The sequence below is a fragment of the Eurypyga helias genome, unplaced genomic scaffold (genome assembly GCF_000690775.1).
Source record: "Eurypyga helias isolate BGI_N326 unplaced genomic scaffold, ASM69077v1 scaffold17797, whole genome shotgun sequence".
Classification (NCBI taxonomy): domain Eukaryota; kingdom Metazoa; phylum Chordata; class Aves; order Eurypygiformes; family Eurypygidae; genus Eurypyga; species Eurypyga helias.
In genome coordinates this window covers 3734-23474 of record NW_010260010.1, presented here as the reverse complement: position 1 = coordinate 23474, position 19741 = coordinate 3734, and the positions used below count along the sequence as shown (strand labels likewise).

Genomic DNA, 19741 nt, shown 5'->3' with positions numbered 1-19741 from the left:
AAAGAGCTGCACTACTGAAACACTTCAATTGTTAGGAACAGAGTGGTAAGAACAAGCATGCATATTTTAAAACTTAAATAAAGCTAAAAATAGCAGTAATATGGAAAATTAAAGGACTTTTTTCCATTTTAAAGGCCATTCTAAAGGGAAAAAAAAATTCCCAAATACATTTAAACTTTTGTTCACCTACTGAATATGCATGAAACATGCAGGACTATACTTTGGGCAACTTCTACAACTGCTTAAAGCAACAATTCTCAAAGTCTAGCTGGAACAACAGCTTGAAAGATTTCTTTGTACTAGTATGCAGTGTTGAACATCCTGAAAGGACTACGGTGTAGTGGGCATGGCATGGGCTGCTATGGGAAACAGTTGGATCTCATCTAAGCAAGGGTAGAGCACTCCCTGGGAGTCACAGCCCAGTACTGCAGGGCCAGACTCACCAGGCAGCTAACATTCACGGCCCAAAGTGCAATGCTGTTCCCAAAAGTGTCTAAGCATCTTTGTTTTCTACTGATTTCAGTATGAGATGAAGATGTTTGCAGAGAATGAGCTTCTAAATGTAGAGTCCAATCATTTCATAGCAACTTAAAGTTACGACGTTGCTAAAACTGCTTTGGAAAAAAGCATTCACATCAGGTACGTAATATATGCATGAAGACGTAGCTGGAGAGCTCTCAATTAATAAGGGTAATAACATAGCGGTTTTGCGTATTAACGCTTTTCCTAACGCACAGTTCCTTGGGCTAGACCAGTATATTCGTATGTAATTCCTTTAATAAACTTCTCAGCACACCCACACTAGAGGGGTGTGCACGTGGGCCTCGTTAGAGTAGTCAGAATTAAGAAACTTTTTAATTTCAAGCCCACAATTTGGAAAGCAAAATACACCTCCCATAAGAGTTAAGAAGCTTTGGTCAGTTTGATCCTTTTAAGTATGTTAATGCACATTATGTTCCATATTTTCTTTCTGTTAATTCCTCTTTCAAATGACTTAGATCATTGCATGTGTGATTTATAATCACTTCTTAGGGGATGATACAGGACTGTTAATGGAAAACTGCAATAAAAGGGAAAATATACATGTAGAAAAAGAATAAAGTTGTCACAATACAAGAAACACAAGTATCAAACATGTTAACAACAAAATTCACATACTATTGCATAAGTAGTGTTTGAAGAGTAAAGAGGAATTTCCTCTAAGTTTCATCATAGAAGGGAGGTTTTTTTTCCTCTATTTATATGTCTTTATTTCTAAGTTGATTGATATGTATTATGCACGCTTTTTCCTCCCATGCAAACTTTTCCTATTGCAAGAGCCTCTTGCACCACGTATTGGTGAGGGGTGATTATGCCCAAAGATTTCTAGGCAATAAATTCACTAAATGAACTGACTGAAAAATCATAGTAAATCTGTCCAACTGCACATCCCACATACTCAGAGATGACAGATTCATTAGTATGCAATAATAAAAAATGATATGCAATTATTTTCTTCATGTTGCATTACACTGTCTTTGTAGTTATTACCTAGAAAAATAATTCGATCAATATAAGTAGAAGCCTGCAGGAGTGAGAAAGAAAAAAATCCACAGAAAGCCATTATGATCTGTTACACAGCTAGTTAGACAGTCCTCTTTATAAATTGCTAGATCAAGGCAATAAAATGGAAAATGAAGGCAATCGAGTCTTCCGGAGGCATACGTGCTAGCGGACAGAGCTTTTTCTCACAGAAGGGTGTATGCAGATACCGCTCTGCTGGCTACTTCCTCGAAGGCCAAATCTGTGCGTATTCCTCAAAATAATTAACTGGTATGTTTGCAAATTAGCCTGAGATTCCTTACAGTGTTCATTAAACCTTTCGGGGGCCAGGACTTCCAAAGCAATGACATAGTCCTAACAGCCCTTTTCGTGACTGGCATACTTGCCATCCACTAAACGGATATACTGTTCTACTAGTGGCTAGCCTCGGTTTCTGACAGCGAAAGCAAAAGATGTTAGCCAGAGAATCAATCACATGTTCAAGCTGACTTTTTCTAAATGAAGAGTTTGTTTTCTCCATTCTAGATTACTTGGTAGTTACGCTGCTGGATTGGTTTCAAAACTTGAGAAAGTCCTAAAAGGTGACAGGAATTTTGTAGACTGAGTTAAGAAACAAGGCATATGGCACATACAAAATCACTGAAAAATATTCAAAAGAAAACGTGGTCAGAAAGCTATATGTACCTCTGGGTGGAGTTAGTTCAATCATGTTAATTTCACAGAAACCAACAGGGAAAATAGAAGGGGAAGTGGCATGGTAACAAAACCAATCAGACCCATCTGCTGCTTCTGAGCCATCAATCCCAATCATAAGATAGCCATCTGCTAAAACCTTTGTAAAGAAAAACAAAATTTTACATTAAATACCTTAAACTGTGTGATAAGGCTAGAAAGAAAGCATGCCATGTTTCAAGAGGGTGAAACATAACAGTAATGGAAGCACACTTAGAAGGACATTCAGTTACAACAAAACAAAAAACCCCACACCATACCTGTCTCCAAGATGTACCTTTGTCAACTGCAAAGTTACCAGATGAACATTGCCTTTTTCTGACCTCTAGTTTATTTTTCTCATGAATATCACTTCTATGTCTAAAGCTTTATAATTCAGCCTACTCTTTAGCTTGCAGGATGTTCTGCACACCATGAATAGGACAAGAGACTCAAACCCATAACTACACTCCTCATGGGTAAGGTTATGGAATACTGCTACGCTACTTTTCATATTTTCTTCCTCTTTTAAAGCAGATTGCATATGGATCAGCCTCCTCTCAGTCAAGCTAGGGAAGAAGTACATCCTTAAAATGTCTTCACAGACTTCTGCAAGTAAGCAAGATGCAGGCTCTTTCTCAACAGCTGCAAAACACGGTATAATTAGCAGAAGATTGTCCTGCAACTTAACCCCACAAACACATTATATTCCAATTAAAGGTAAGGCTGAACCTCCAGAGACCAAAGCAAAATTAAACACACTTAGATGAGTATATTCTTTCCCACAGCAGTGGTATGTAAACAATAACTGGACATATTCCATAAACATTCACTGTGTGAATGAACTGCATTTATTTTGGTTTTTTTCCAGTCCGGAATAAAGGTGAGTGACAAAAGGATTCCTATCCACCTTCCCAAAATACACATCTGTTTTCTTACCTTTCTAATGGTTGCCACACATATTGCCGAAAGGTTTAAGGGGTCTATAGCTTCCAATTTCATTCCTTCTTTAAACCATTCTCCAGCTGTGTCAACCTCTTTTACCTAAAGAATCACACAACAGCACCAGAAGCTAAGAACCTGATAAGCCAGGAATAAAATATAACCCCACACTGCCAAAGCAAGAGAGCCAAATACCTGTGTTCTATCAACTCTGGGTATGTCAAGGAGGACAAATTAAGTAAGTTCTTGAATAAAAAAAAACAACACTAATGCTTGTGGCTGGGCATATTTGAGGACTTGAGTAGAGTTTCAGGTCTTTTACACGCACCAGGAACTGAAGGTCCTCAATCAACTCTGAGAAAAGCATCCTTGCTAGCAAACTCACCTTCATAAATAAATGTGGGGGTGCATCAAAGTGTCCATCCTGTTTCTTTGTAATATCTGCAAGGAATAATAGTACATATTACTCAGAAGTTTTGCTAATAGAGCAGACAGTATGTTTTCCAGAATATGCTACTACAACGCAGTGGTTGGTGTGGGAAGCCCACAGTTCACAGTAAGACTACCACAAAAACCTGGAGGACAAAACCTATCTCCTTCCTTATTGACCTGAGATACCTCTGTAGCACCATCTCAATGAGGGAAAAAACAACATCCAGTATTTACAAGACCACTTGATTATGTCACAAAATTGATACAAATAGACATGGTAGCTTCTGCAGAAAACACTGGCAAGTGAACTGCTCTGTACTGTTATGACAGAAAACTATTAGGGCATTACATATTTTAATGTAATTATACAGAGTCACTCTAAATACACGTGTATCTATCTCTCACTGTATCTCGGTTTAACCAACTGTTGAACGCTACTATCCAACGGGAAATCCCTGTACAGAAGGTTCAACCTGACCATGAGGAAACCCTTCTTCCCTGCGAGGGTGACAGAGCCCTGAACAGGCTGCCCAGAGCGGTGGTGGAGTCTCCTTCCCTGGAGACTTCCCAAAGCCGCTGGACTTGTTCCTGTGTGATCTGCTCTAGGGGATCCTGCTCTGGCAGAGGGTTGGACTAGATGATCTCTAGAGGTCCCTTCCAAACCCTTCCACTCTGTGAATAAGTCTGTTAGAGACATTATGTCTGGGAAGTAGCACTGTTCCCGATTTCTCTAACCACTCTTATTTATAAATGCTTTCGGTGAAAGTTTAAGCGCGAGGAAAACTGAATGTTTTCCTGAAGGGATGCCTTGTGGAATGTTTTACAGAAACTGTTTTTGATGAGGGACACAGGCTCAGTGGAGCAGAGAAGTATTTAAAACCAGACTTTTTTGGTTTAGAAACCTTAAATATTTCAAATTACAAGTATTTTTGGTTTTTTAGATAACAAGGGCCTTAACTGACATCTATTAGACTGTCACTTCATCTTCCCTGCCCACCTCCCGACACCCTCTAGAACACAAATCTTGCAACACAAAAATATTAGATAGTCCTTAAACTTGCAAGTAAAAAAGAAAACCTCAATATCTACTAAGATACCTGTCCATGTTGTACTGTACAAGAGAGACAAATGTGAAGAAACCAGGTGTTTGTGGAGCAGGTCCGTGTAATTCCATGTACCAGCACAAAAGGTGAGGCTTACCATACTCGAATGGTGCAGGTCAAGGTTTTCCTGCCTAGACAGTTTGTTAACCCCTGTTTTATCGCTGAACCCTTCTAATATCGACACACTACACATCAGCCTGAAATTTATTTTGGCTTTTTCAATGTTGCAAAATACACTGATTATACTTTTAACTGAAACTCCTGAACGTAGTATCATGGGCAAAACCACTATATAAATTTTTAAAGATCATTAATTACTCAAGCTAGTTTTATTAGTTGTATACAGAGGCAGTATACAAGTCAGACTTCTCTGGACCAATACTGCCCACAAAGACACCTCTGAAAGACAAGCAGCTTACCAGGTCTTTTGAATCTGTGTCCTATACTTCGCGACCAACCAAGATGATGAATGAGTGGACTGTACATATGGCACCAGAAGTCATCAGTTTTGTCTTCGCTCTCTTCATACACCAGTCTTAACCGTCCCCCAATGACACTTTCTACAACTGCCACCCTTGTTCGACAAAGGTGCGTTTTGTCAACCACTTCTACTCTCATGGAAGTCTTGAATGGATACTGCATACTCTCAGACACCTTAAAGCAACGGGAAAAAAACAAAACGCTCCATAAGAATATATTATTCTTCCTTAGTCGTCTCTCTTCTGCTGCTAAAGCACAGTACCAACGCACTTATTTAATTCAAGTACTTGTTAATCAACCTGCAAACATGATACGAAGCGTTTCTCCTATATTTCGTTGTACTTGGGGAAAAATAAAATGTTTCCAAAAACTAAGATCCTACAGCACTTCAAGTGTATCAGGTACAGCCCCTAATACAACTCTCAGAGGTTACAGGAATTTCCCACTGACTTAATGAAAGTTAGTTCAGTTGTCAACAATGGGTAAAATTACCTTGAGAAACAATTTTAACCAAAAAAAAAAATTAGGTTTTTTGCTTTCTCATCCACTCAAAACACAGCACTTGAAACACAGGATTAAAATACTTTTTATAACAAAGACAAGAAGAACAAACCTTCAACATAATTAAAGCTGGCCACTCACAAAAATATTTCTTTGTAATATATATAAAAAAGGAGAATGTAAATAGTTGTTAATCTGCCTTGCGACAATACATTCTATTTAAAAAATCAGTAACTGTCAACTTGCCATTTCCATTACGAACTCCCCAACATGTTGAGACGCTGCCAATTTAATTTGGCTTCCAAGTGAGCCCATTTTAAATAGAAATGAACACCTGCAGAAAGTTGGCTTTAGGGGAGGAGGCTTTTTAAAATTTGTTTAATATTAGCTGCAGTGTCAGACAAGTCTCATATCCCTACTAAAACCTATGTACCATCTCACAACATTAAGTAAGCTTAGAGCACACTACATAGGCAGCTGCCACACTTAGAGACGTGACTGAAAGACAGCAAAAAAATCTAGTCCAGAGCAGATGAATAGTATTAACATTTGAAAGCATATACTCTACTGCATCTAGAGATGTGCCATATTAACACATTCTGTTCAGATTCTTGAAACAGTGCATGACAAATAGGAAATCAGTTTTAATTTTTCTTACATATCATGGGGTAGCTTATTAGCATTTTTTTAAAACTGTGGTATTTTAAAATGAAAATAAACTAGTTAGTTTTTAAAGAAAATGTCTTTCTGCTAGAGGAAAAAGTTTTCCATATACATACTGACAAGTGTGAACATAAATGGAGAAGAGAAATTCCAAGGAAAACTGTATTTAAGGGAAGAAACTACTCTACCATCTTCAATATAGAAGGAGCTCACGTGCCACTGTAAAGTACTTCAGTTCTTGACACTGCGCTGCAATTTTGTTTATAGTACATCATTGATATTGCATCAGCCTTACCTTCTGAGAAAAGTCAGGAGGAAGTGTTTTGGCACCAGTAAGTCGTTTCACTAGAAAAGCTTTCCAGTTTGTGTATTTGTGTTGGATGGCTGTTGCAAATGAAGGGGAAAAAATAAGCCACTGATTTTTAATTGTGTCCATTAGAGACAATATTAGAGTCTGGAATATGTAAAGAAGAAATCCCAGATGACTGTTAAAAAGCCTGGATGACAATAATGACAAAAACCTCTTTAGAGAATGAATGCCACCCAAGATTTAAGTCTATGGGTATGTCAGGGCAAGGAACTTAGTAACAAAATATAAATAAAATCAGTGCATGTTCACATCACTGATGAGCTAACCGCTTCCACCTTGATCTTAAAAACTAAGCCGCATCAGATGGGCTAATGCAAGAAACACTTTCAGCATCAGTCAAGTCCTTATTCTTCCAAAAGTTAAAACAATTTATTCATAAGTGTTGAAAGAGTTGCTATGGTAAAAAAAGACTTTGATATCTGGACCATGAGCAAGATTAGTTTAATAAAGACAGACTTCGATATTAATGAGTAAGGCTACTGTTTACATACTTCGAGGAGGGACTAGGGGCTTCCCACTGGTTGCACACCAACCAACTGGGTGGATGTCAGACCCACAAACGTTGCACCAGAAGTCAAGACTTGAATCATTTTCAAAGCCTTCGTATCTTAGCAGAGCATTGTAGCCTGAAAGAAAGCAATCCCATTTAAAAAAGACAAATATTAAACAAGATAAAATATGTATCAGTAGTTATCAAACAGAATGTGTATTACATTGGATTTTCTAGACTAACTTTTTATAGAACTTCTCACTGCACATTTCTGCACGTTATTAATGCACAGAAGAGATTACTGATACATGTGTACGTGCTATCATGTAAAACAACTTTTAATTAAAATTCTTGAACTATAAACCTCTAAGAGTTATATGTAGGAGGACAAAATTAATTACCCACAGTATCTGCTTTTTCCTATCTTAGCTAGGTGACCACGAATTTTTATCTTTTAACCAAGAGAAGTGATTCACATAAGGAAGCTTACTTGCTTGCTTTTACTGAACTGAGGCAATAAACCCCCAAACACACACACAAAAAACCCCAACAAAAACCAAACAGGCATTCTGAAGTGTCACTGAAGGCACTGTAAACAGTGCAACACACTGGCAGCACAAAAGCATATTGACACAGCTCTGACAACCTAACTAGGGGCAACATTACTCTAATCCGGTGACCACTGACTAAATTATCAGGTATTTTGTTATTTTAATCATGTCAACTGAAACGCATTTACCTGCTAGTTTTACAATTCCAGCTATCCAGAAGACTTTGGTCGGTAGGCTGCAGTCGGTGTTTGGAACCTCCACTCGCACTCCTTCTGAGATATCACCCCAGCACGTCCCCATAGGTGCCTGTCATTTAAGGTAGGGGCAGGGGGAGGGAAAATCACCACTTCACCACAAGAAATTAATTATTTTTTAATAATTTTTTTTTTTACAAGCAACTCAGACAACATGATGAATATATGTCAGCCATAAGCATATGTTAAGAAAACACTTCCTACTGAAACATAGTTTCATTTTGATTTGAAGCTTATGTGTCATTTTGTAATTATACAGAATTATTACTTCTTATTTCCTGCAAAAACTATAGGATTCCCAGTTTAAAAACCTGTAAAGCACAAGGACAAGTTGCATACACTCACAGGTCAGCTCTAGTCTACTATTTGTCAGGTAGGTGCAAACTCCTGATTTTAGTGAGAATGGCATAATTCCTCTGCAATTCCACTTGTAATATAATTGTTGTACTTTACATACCTGTACCACAGACAACAAAATCTTTAAATTCTGTCCACCAATAACATTCCTGAAAAAATGCCTACAAGTTATTTTCTTCAATCTATTTTGATGATTTATTATGGTGGAGTTTATCACCCACCAGTTCATGTCCTCTCAGTGGAACAGGCTTCTGTATCAGCTGCAAGTGATCATCCCAACAAGAAAGCAAAAGAGTAGAAGGCTGAGTGGCACTTTTTCCATGAATGCCAAAAGGAAACGCACAGCTAAATTCCTCACACTGTCCTTCCTGAAGGCTTAGACTAATGTGTTAGTCACAAAAAGAAGTACAAGCTTGATGAACTACTGTGGATTTGTAGAAACCGGAGATAAAAAACACACTGAGTTCGCTATCTCAAGAATGTCTTGTTGAACAAAGCATCGTGAAAAGACAGTCACAGATGGTACTGTAGGGATACCAGAAACGCTCAGTGTCGACGAATGCAAAACCTTAGAAGTTACATTGGTAACAAAATTAAAATGACTCAGTCTACATCAAACTTGAGACCACTGAATGGATCCTCTGGTTCTGTACCGCCACGGGCAGACAGTAGTCTAAGGCTGCCTCTCATTTACAAAGCTCTTTGCACACACAGAGAACTTTACCACACAGTGGGATCAGTCTCCAGCTTCACAGAATTTTGGCCAAGAGCTACAAGTGAAGAACTTTGAATTAAGCCTGAATGATTGGCATTAAGAGTTTCATGATACTGGAATTTTGCAGGCAATCAGCAGCACTAAAAGCCACACATCTTAAAATGGGATATCCTTTACTAGTACCAATACTGGAAGCTAGTCATGCAAAACTTCATGCTAGTTTTAACTATTAAAGGAAAAATAAGTTATTACAAGTATGGCAGTTCTTATTCTTGAAGCCTGGTCTCTTCATGTTCTGCTATGTCCCATCTACACCAGTCTAGACTGCAGAGCTCTTTTCTGCCATCTGGCAGATAGAGAAAATACAGCAATTTGAAAGATGATGGCTTATTTTCACACACAAAATATGCAGATGCTGGTTCTTAATCAAGTCCCATTACACATCTGCTATCATCTCTCAACTGACAAGTAGATTTTTGAATTGGAGAAATACACTTTTCAAACTGTGTATTTCAGTAAATCTTGTTTTGTATATAGATACAGATGAGGCCAAACAGTCAAAAAAATGCAGTGCTGAATGATTTCATAATCCAGCTGCACTTAATTGAAATACATTCCACTGCCTGTTCACCTGCTGAGTTGATTCAGAGGGAGAAGTATAATGAAACACTTCTCACATCAACTGGTAATGGAAAGGTCACAAATCTTCACTTCTAGAACGTGGATTGGTATAGAGGGAAATAGCAGAAAGTTAAATTTGTCCTTGTCTGTGAAAATATTGGTTCTGCTAGTTCTCCTACACCAATCCATACAGCTGACCCTTCAGAAGAAGGAAGCCATGCTGCGCAGCATCGCTACTGAAATGCCAGATCACGTTACTGTGCGGAAGTGATCGTTTACAGTATACCTGGTATACTGCCCCATCTTTTCCTTTTTCCCTCATTATGAATATTCTTAAGGGAGGAAGACTGGCTAAACCAGGGCTCTAACAGCAGTCTTCCTTCATGTCTTCTCTGTCTTCATCCGATTAATGAATCACTGTTTGCACAGTGCTTTGAAAAACTCAAAAAGCACTACAGAAGCGTTACTCATCTGCTGGCTGGAAGGGTAACTCTGAAGTCAGGATTGGCATAGTGCGAACTAGCAGAACCATAATTTACAGGTAAGAACAAATTTACCTTTCAGACTCATGACGAAGAGATCCACTTCACATCACTCCCAAGCAAGGAAGATCTGGTTCCTCAATTCCTGCACCAGGATATGTCCTGGGAGGGTTTGTCTGTGGGCGGCAGCTGCCTCCTCTGCAAGGTAAGTTGCAATCAGGAAGGTCCTGTTTGACAGAGGCACCTGAAGCTGAATATCCCCACGTGCCTAGCGGAACAAAGAGCTCATGGGTTAAATGATCAGCTTCGAAAGGTTTTGAATGGCACCAACACTGCCATGATTTCAGACTTGAAACTTGAATCAGGACTTTAATGGCAAAGTGATGCTACTAAATCCTGAAGCGCAAGGGTACTGTGCTGAAAGTGTGAACAGTACCCCAACAGAAGGGAATGCCAAAGACAACGTGCAAAATGGTTTCAACTTAAAAGTTCAAAGGAAAGCGCTGCCACCTAGTGTAGAATCCTGGAAATGTCCCCTTAGATCAAACTATTTTAATAACAAAAGAAACCAAAAGAATGAAAATATTTCAGCTCTGAATAAAATTCAACTGGAATAAAGATTGAAAACCTCAACTTCAGGAAATGGGCATCCCACTAGCAGAGTGAAGAAGAATAATTACTATTAGTTGTGCACTAAGTTGTACATTAAGAATGAAATAAGATGCAAAGCACTGTATTTGCTTTCATTTCTAGGCATGGTTTCAGCTAATAAAAGCAAACAGAGAAAAACTGTTTAGAAGAAAAAACGTGGAATGCAGGTTAGCAATGAGAACATTTCATGTTACTGAGCTCTAACACAATATTAAAACCATTAATTTTAAGAGTTGTCCTGCTCGCATCAGCTACTGCCATGGGTCTGATTAATCCAATCCAACAACAACAAAGCAGGCTGCAAGGTGCACAAATGTAATTCCAGCTTTGTCCCAGGTTTCCTGTATGACATAAACCAAAGCAGCTTCTCTACTTCAGTTTACTGAACAATAAACTTGCACTATTACTAATGAATTTTGTTAGTGGTAATCGACACTGAAATCCGGAATGAAGGTCACAGGAAAGTACAAAAACCGTATTAAGCACATCAAAAGACTTGGAAATAATTCTTATACACAGAAAGAGATAGAGGGAACCTCAAGATTTAAGTGTGTTAATTCTAAAATGGAACTGCTTTAAATAGAAGAGGAAATGACACGCCAGGCAAAAAAAAAAAAAGCTCTGGGAAAATTACATCAGACCTGAACTACTGAGGTATGCCAGGTTTAAAAAAAAAAAAACACCCAATAAGCTAAATCCCACATCTCCTATTTCCCTTAGGTTTTCTTTTAATATTCATCCCATTGTTCCCTATCAAATATCCATGCAGATAGACCCAGTATAACAGATACATATTTTATCTAAGAACAAATTTAAGGGTGGATACGTGATTTTACTGTCAATTCAAAACTTTTATTTAGAACAGAATTAAGCTTTTTATATTCTATCCTGTGGACACACACAACATGTGCACTGAATCCAAAATGTGGATGGTAAACAAATGTCAACTAATGCAAACTTTCATGAATCAAAGCAATATAGCAGAAAGAAAAGATAGCAATAATAGACAGACAAAAGGAGTATTGTTTCTTTTAATGATCAGAGAGTGGGAGAGAGAGGAGGATCTAACAAGAGATTACTAACGCATTTTCAGATTCTGACTGGTTTAAATATATTTTTCAAAGAAATAATTACAGTAAAACTAAATGAAAATCACACCCTTTAAATACTAATATCCAACAACGAAGTAGAAATCTCCAACGGAGACTGCAGGAGTTGCATTTTACTTGTATAAAAATGGAAAGTTGGGTCAGAAAAGGGAAAAAAACCCCACATTCAGGCTTGTTAGCACTGTGGCCATGGAGCTTGTGAAAATTTTCAAGGTAAAATGTGACCATTGGCATTATATCTGTCCACATCATTGGTGTACCATTCAACTTGGATGAAGCAGTAACAGAGGAAGATAGAACTCATACAGAATGCTACGCTGTAATTTACACATGACCCAACTATTGTACCTGTATCCTAATTAAGGATGCCAGACGTCATAAAGCATTTGCTGTAACAGCACAGCCCACGTTATCGAACAACACCTTTTGATATGTAATTAGGAAACTATTTATTACAGCACGTACATAACTCTGAAAGCAAAGTGCAAACGTGCTTACTTAAGCACGTGGAATTTGATACAAATTCATGAAGCTATACTAATGCAAGGCTCTGTTCTGGGCAAAGGCCTCCACGCATAAAGGGAGCTATTCAGAAAGTGCCAACTGCCAGGAGCCCTCAACTCCTCACCGATTTATGAGTTGACAGGGCTCAGCATGAATTCCAGAACTGGACAAAAAACATGTCTCTCTTCCCCCTTATGGGCAACTTCCATTAAATAAAATGTTTGCTTTAATTACAATTTTCATCAGATAATATTGAGTAAAATAAAACTTTTGTAAGAAGATGGAACACTTCAACCTCCCAAAATACATGAAAAATCAAAAATGCTGAGAAAACACTTTCTGTCAGAAAGTTTTTAGTTAAGAGACAAAGTACTGGCAGTATTTTAAACAAGATCTAATAATCTGAATTTTACAAACTTGGTTGGTTTGCTATTCTGTAGTGCATTTGACGATTTTGCACCCTGAACGTGAGAAAAATAACTTGACAAGCGTTGAGGAGTCCTCCTTTTACTTTTCTGTTTATGACAGCATCTATGATGAAAGTAACTGATAGCGTTCAGGATGGTTTTAAAGGACAGATAAAACAAACATACCTATCCAAAAGGTAGTCATACTAACACAGTTAAAAACCCAAGTTTCATAGTGCAAGGCCATAAAAGCTATTTGGATAAGAGCGTTTTGCAGAAACGAATTCAAGAAACAACATGGAATCTCTCTCTCACGCACACACACGAAAGGAAAGCACAGACTGAAGAATACTTACATGTTTAAAACAGGTAACAGGAGCTGCTGTAAAGCTATTGCTGTTGATGTAGTTACCCCAGCTGAAGCCTTCCACAGGGACAGCTGTGAAAAGAAAGTTATTTTATTCAGGAATCTGCTAGTGAGCCACAGATCTTGTATTAGCAAGAAATCCTTTTTCAGCTCTGTTTACGTGCCATTACCTGCTTTAGTCTTTGCCTGGTTTTGTAAAGTGGCTTGGTACTGAGCATATGCTGCTAACTTAGCCACTAAGGGCTGTTTTTGTAGAACTTTAGCCTTCTTTGTTGGTGGTTTACCCTAAAACAAAAAAAGCTAAGTAAATAAAGTCTTTCTAAACTCCCATTAGGAAATTTCCATAGACCTGCAGTATATCTCTGGGAGATTTAACTAAAATTAGAACAACACAATCAAGTTGACTACATATCACAAAACCACACATAATATTAAATAAATTAAAAACCCAGTAACAAAGAATGTCCAAAAGATGACTTTTGTGCTAGCATTCCAACTTGAACAGCATTACAGATTCATTGTTACCTGAAAAAAAATATATCTTTAAAAACAGGTCAAAAGGAAGAACTTTCATCTAATTTATATCAATGCAATTTCTTGGCATTTGATACACTGAATCTGAGACAGGATATAACTATCTTTCTTGACATTATCTTTTTTCTTGAACATTACAAATACAATTTCATGATTACCTGATTCGTATTTTAAGCGAACAGACCAAAACCCATTCTGCAAACCTATATAGTTAAGAAAACCCTTAAAACCAAACACTACAACACTAAATAAACCTTTATGCTCTCTAACGCCAGAAAGTATCTTGGGTATGAGATGCATGGGATTTCAAGTCACTACATATGTAGATTGAAGATTTTCCTGATCTCTTTCTTGCAGAAGGGCCACTGCAGCAGAAATGAAATAAGGAGTCAGTATTCTCTACAATTTGCTCTGCTGAGCTAATTTGTTCATTACTGATACAGTTTTGCCTTTTGGCTTACAAAATCACTTACGTGAAAATTTTTCAAGTTTCTTAACACATACTTATCTTAAAAAATCCGGCAAGTTTTACAAATGTACATGTTTTACTAGCACAGACTATGATAAATATATAAAAGAAAATGGTGTCTGTACCGCTACCTGAAGTCTGGCCAGAATGCTGGCCTTCTTGGAGTTCGATGAATAGCTTCTAGAGCACGACACGCTGCAGAAGCGTTTCGTTTTAGAGTAAAAAGCATCACGGACACCAACCATTCCACACATCTCGCATGTAGCTGATCAGAGGAGAGAAAAAAAGTGTCATCAAGACTTCAGTAAAAATTCAGAACCAAGATGCCCTAAGGAAGGTCCTGTAGGTGGCACCACCACACAGTTCTTTGGGGTCTGGCCCTGAAGAGAATTGCACAGAACGATAACCTGAATTAACAACACCATCACAAACATCAGCAAAACACTAAGAACCTCAAGTTTATTGGTGAAAAGGTGTCTCCCTTCTGCTGCCTATTAATTTTACCACTGGTAGAGTCAATGCCCCAGCTAAAGCAGATTTCCATGTTTTCATGGTTCTCGGGGAGACATCTGCTTTGAATCTGGGTCTGCTGATCTTGATTTCCTCTAAGTATTTAATACTTCCGCCCTGAAATAAAACCAGATCTCCTTTTTGAATCATAAATTAGTAGACCCAAAGTACCCCAGCCCACCAATACTCTCTTCTAGCTGCAATCACACACTTCAGAGGTCGACAGCATCACCTACTGAGTCATTCCACGAGGAATATATGGTTTGTGACCATTTTATGCCAATGAGACGATACCAAGATTCTACCCAGAGAGTTCTACTAATCACTAACGATTTTGGCTAAAGTATTTTCCACAATGACAAAAGCAATCTTCCCTTTTTAAGTTTTTTCCCCAGTATACACCAGCTCGTAGCTAGTGGGTAGTGAACAGGCCTACACTAACAGACTTCTTACAGTAGCAGTAATGAAGTTTTCCTAGTACAGTAATAAAGCTATTTTAATATATTGTATACATAACTGAAAGGGTAGAGAGAATATATGTCCAAGTGTAGAGAGGAAGCATTTTCTTCAAAGAATAAAACCATGTACATGAGAACATACACATCCACGTGCACATATACACAACACATATTTGATGGGAGGGTGGATGTTCCCATACTATTTCTTTCCTGACAGCAGGATTCAAAAATCTATCTTATTTCAGTTTAGCAAAACCCAAACAATTCCCCCTTCCCAAAACCAATCACCTTGTTTTGGTCCCTTTTCAATTGAGACCAGCGTTTGGTATTGGACCCTCACAACACACCGCACAGGCTAACAAACATAAATATCAAACTCTGTACTTAGGGACCACGTACTCACCCATGCCAGATTTGCCATCTGGATACGTATAGACCTGTCCATTGTTCTTTATAATTGGGAGACTGGATGGCAAAGGTGCAACCTCCTCTTCACTCTCATCTGAACTGGAGCTGCTGCTGGTGTCCTCACTACAACTATCATAACCGTCAAACATCCCGAATGAATCACGTCTTTTCCTTTCTGCTCGTGAAGTACGTTCTGTCTAAAAAAGTCAAAAACAGAAACAACAAACAAAAACCCCAAAGAATAGCAGAGCATTCTGAATGCAAATATTTCGAAGCCTAGCTTTAAAAGTTTCAACAGTGAAAGTCAGCCCTCAAAGGTAGATGTTCTAGCAAACTGCTCTATCAGCACAGAAATATGAGCCATATATTGCCAATTAAATTCATACTGGTACAGTCAAAACTAGCCAATTTTTGATTCTGTGATATACAGGAAGAAAGATCTATCTCACAGTCCAATGAGAACACACAGCAGCAGTCCATACATTGCTTTTTCTTGGTATCTTCAGAGTTCATTAAATCTGATGTGCTGAATAATGACAGCCACACAGATCTTGTATGCAAATGAGCACATTCCAGATGGTTGCAGCCAATTTCCCTAAAACCCATTCATTTGAGAAAGCTGGGCAGAGAGAAGACAGTTCAACCAAGAGGGCACTTATACCACAGGAACAGAAATGAGAGTCTCTCTCTGCTCCAGTGGCTTGTGGGGTTATCAACAGATCACTCCACTTCCCTGTGATTCAGTTTCTCACATGTGAACAGGAACACCTCTCTACCTCACAGGGATGTTCTGAGGATTAATACATTAACAATTATAAGGAGCTCAGTTACTATGGCAATAGGGTCTGTACAAATGCTAAAAGATAGAAAGGTGACTAATTTGCCACTGTCATATACGAAAAAACTTGTTACATAATAGTTGTTTTCCTATATCCAAAAAATCTGAAGTCAAATAAAACCATATAATTTTGCTTAACTGTTATGTGTTCTTCACTTTCGAGCAAAGACATTAAAGATGCAGAAACAACAGATTAACTGATGTCTTTTTTCGGATACACATCCAATACATTCATTTTAATACAGTGACAATTTTCACTTCTCTGTATCTTACACAGCTCTAGTGCTACAAGGCTGTAGCTGTGTGCGCTGCCCTCGCTGAGCTTAAAAAAATTAATTTCAATGTATTTCCATTATGCTTAACAGTATCTACAAAGTTTGAGATGAAATAACTGATAAAGACAAAGAAAAATTCCACAGCAGAAGCACAAGTTAGGAGAATAAAGTGCAGCCAAGAAAACAGAAAAAAAGCCTTTGCATCAACTTCCTTTTCCAAGAGTTACTTTTATTTAAAAGTCATTGTACACAGAAAAATAATATGTGATCAGATTTTTCCTTTTAAAATTGCATTTGGATTCAGAGCTTTAAGATTTCATCACAGTAATTCCCTAAATCCCTTTCCTAGAGAATATATGCCTGAATATCTTTATTGTTGGATCTCATCCGAGCCTTTCTCTGCCATGCTATCCCTTTATTATAATATTCCCTGTTCTCCTTTGCAATCTGACTAAATCCTATTATGGAAGGATTTCCTTAGAGTTAAAAGGGAAAACTGATTTCCACAGTGACCCACTCCTAGCATCCAATTAAAGGAAAAACAAACAAAGCCTAATAAGCACAAAAGGTTATGCAATAAGGTAAACAAATTTAGAACAGCAGCTCTGAAACAAAACAAACTCAGTGTAATGTTAATTATGCACGCATACCTCAGCCAATAATTCAAAATTATATTACAACCAATCAAAACTTAGGATAGGGCATAACTTGCCAGCTACTTGAAGGAACTGCCATCTGCCTGAAGTAGCTGGGGCAACAGTGGCAATCATTAGAAGCAGCGCTGAGCGACAGCAGAACAAAACCGAGCCCTGACCTGCACGGTAACAGGGCTTACCTGTGCACTACTACTGATGCTATTAGCCAACAAGATGCAAGATCAGTTATTTGTTTGTGTGCATGTGTGTGCAGATTAAGGCAGGAGCCGAGCGCAGCATTGCCATGGATACAGTGCTCTGCAAACAGTACCAGTAATTCACAGATTGGAACATGAAGACTAGTCATCTTCCTCAAGATTTCATGAACTCCTTGGTATCTCACAAGATTTAACTTTCCTTGACCACAGCCTCCGCTAAGAAACAAAAAGCAATGCCTTATGAACCATTCACAAGAGCAATAGCAGAACACGACCATGCCTTCTGCTATTATGGACAGACACCAGTGGTGTTCCAGAGCCCACGGCAGTATCTTCTGCCTCATTCACTCAGTCTCCATCAGTCAGCTGATCTGATTTCACCACGAGATTAAGGTCTTGTCCCACATAAATGAGGACTTCAACCCTTTAACGGAGGCTGCCGTACAAGGTAGTCTCAGGACACCCCTTTCCCATTCCAGACTGGAGAACTCTGGACCCACATGGCAGCTCTGCTTTGCCCAGTACTCTGCTGGTAGTGGTCTGAAGTGCTGTAGCAGCTCAGGAGAAAGAGAAGTAGAGCCCATTCCCAGTCCCTCCAGCTTGGATGCTACAGTAGATGCTACTCCACAGCCAGCACTGCTCCCAGTACCAGGTGAAAGAAGAGCGGGAGGCTGGAGGCAAGGTGAAGGACCAGTGGCCCAGAAGGGAAGCTGGGCTGCTCTAGGCAAGCTGAAGCATGGAGCAAGGTTACAACTGCAGATACCACAACAGCACACTTGGCTCTTTTTTAATTTTTTTTTGTTACTTCTTTTGCATCACATATACTGAGAACCCCAATGTTACTGCCAAGCCCTCTTTGCCAAAATATCCACAGATGATAAAGAAAGTGTTTCCACTTTCTCCATGAAGAGTTGGACCCTCTGCTAAGAAAACAGCTCTTCAGCATCATACAGGCATTAGGGTCTGGAGCACAAGTCCTGTGAGGAATGGCTGAGGGAGCTGGGGGTGTTCAGCCTGCAGAAGAGGAAGCTCAGGGGAGACCTGATTGCTCTTTACAACTGCCTGAACGTAGGGTGCAGAGAGGTGGGGGTTGGTCTCTTCTCCCAAGTGACAAGTGATAGGACAAAAGGAAATGTCCTTAAGTTGTGCTGGGGGGATTCTGGGAAAACTACTCAAAATATGTTTTGTGATACTTGGAAAAGGTTCAGTTTTGCAAAAACAAACAAAAAAAAAATCACGCATTTGATGCGCAGAAGTAGGCAGAAGTTAGGAAAGATGCAAATACCTATGCTGGAATTTTGCTAGATGTCAAGGTTTAACTCCAGCCAGCAACTAAGCACCACACAGCTGCTCGCTCAGTGGGATGGGGGAAAAGAATCAGAAAAGCAAAAGTGAGAAAACTCGTGGGTTGAGATAAAGACAGTTTAATCGATAAAGCAAAAGCCACGCAAGCAAGGCAAATTAAGGAATTTGTTCTCCACTTCCCGTGGGCAGACAGGAGTTCAGCCATTCCCAAGAAAGCAGGGCTCAATCACATGTATAATGGTTACTTGGGACAACAAACGCCATCACTCCAAATCTTCCTCCCAGACTTCCTCCTTCTTCCCCAGCTCTATATGCTGAGCATGACACCATATGGTCTGGAATATCCCTTTGGTCAGTTGGGGTCAGCTGTCCAGGCTGTGTACCCTCCCAACTTGTGCATCCCCAGCCTACTCACTGGTGGAGCGAGAGGCAGAACAGGCCCTGATGCTATGTAAGCACTGCTCAGCAATAACAAAAACATCCCTGTGTTATCAGTGCTGTTTTCAGCACAAATCCAGACCAGCCCCATACCAGTTACTATGAAGAGAACGAACTCTGTCCAAGCCAAAACCAGCACACTAGAGCAGATTAAAACATTTCTATTTTGATAATAAACACCACTAAGGTTCTTTTTAACCCATGCTGACAGACCGCATTTGTAGAAACAAGTGAACAATAGATGGAATCTCTGTTCACCCTTCCTGCAGAACTTAGAGGTCCTGTTCTTTTGCAAACCCTAATATCTTAAACAAAAAAAAGTTGGTGTACAACTCTGAACTCAAAGGTCAAAAATTGCATCCTCCAAAAAGGAGGATATACGCCTTAAACAGAAGCATCAC

The 19741-nt window shown here is 38.9% G+C and overlaps 1 protein-coding gene across 1 annotated transcript in view; it reads right to left on the bottom strand.

Annotated features, from left to right (window-relative positions):
• The window catches only part of MBTD1 (mbt domain containing 1), a 28918-nt gene extending 9341 nt beyond the window's left edge, over positions 1–19577 (bottom strand). Inside the window, exons 1-13 of the mRNA XM_010154877.1 lie at positions 19480–19577; positions 16941–16955; positions 15627–15828; positions 14387–14520; positions 13423–13537; positions 13242–13324; positions 7974–8091; positions 7236–7370; positions 6670–6758; positions 5150–5384; positions 3581–3636; positions 3193–3297; positions 2227–2374 (exon numbers count right to left, since the gene is read on the bottom strand). Coding sequence (XP_010153179.1) covers positions 2227–2374; positions 3193–3297; positions 3581–3636; positions 5150–5384; positions 6670–6758; positions 7236–7370; positions 7974–8091; positions 13242–13324; positions 13423–13537; positions 14387–14520; positions 15627–15780 — 1372 coding nt within the window. The 5' untranslated portion in view covers positions 15781–15828; positions 16941–16955; positions 19480–19577. The remainder of the gene's footprint in view (positions 1–2226; positions 2375–3192; positions 3298–3580; positions 3637–5149; positions 5385–6669; positions 6759–7235; positions 7371–7973; positions 8092–13241; positions 13325–13422; positions 13538–14386; positions 14521–15626; positions 15829–16940; positions 16956–19479) is intronic.
• Positions 19578–19741: the final 164 nt, after the last annotated feature.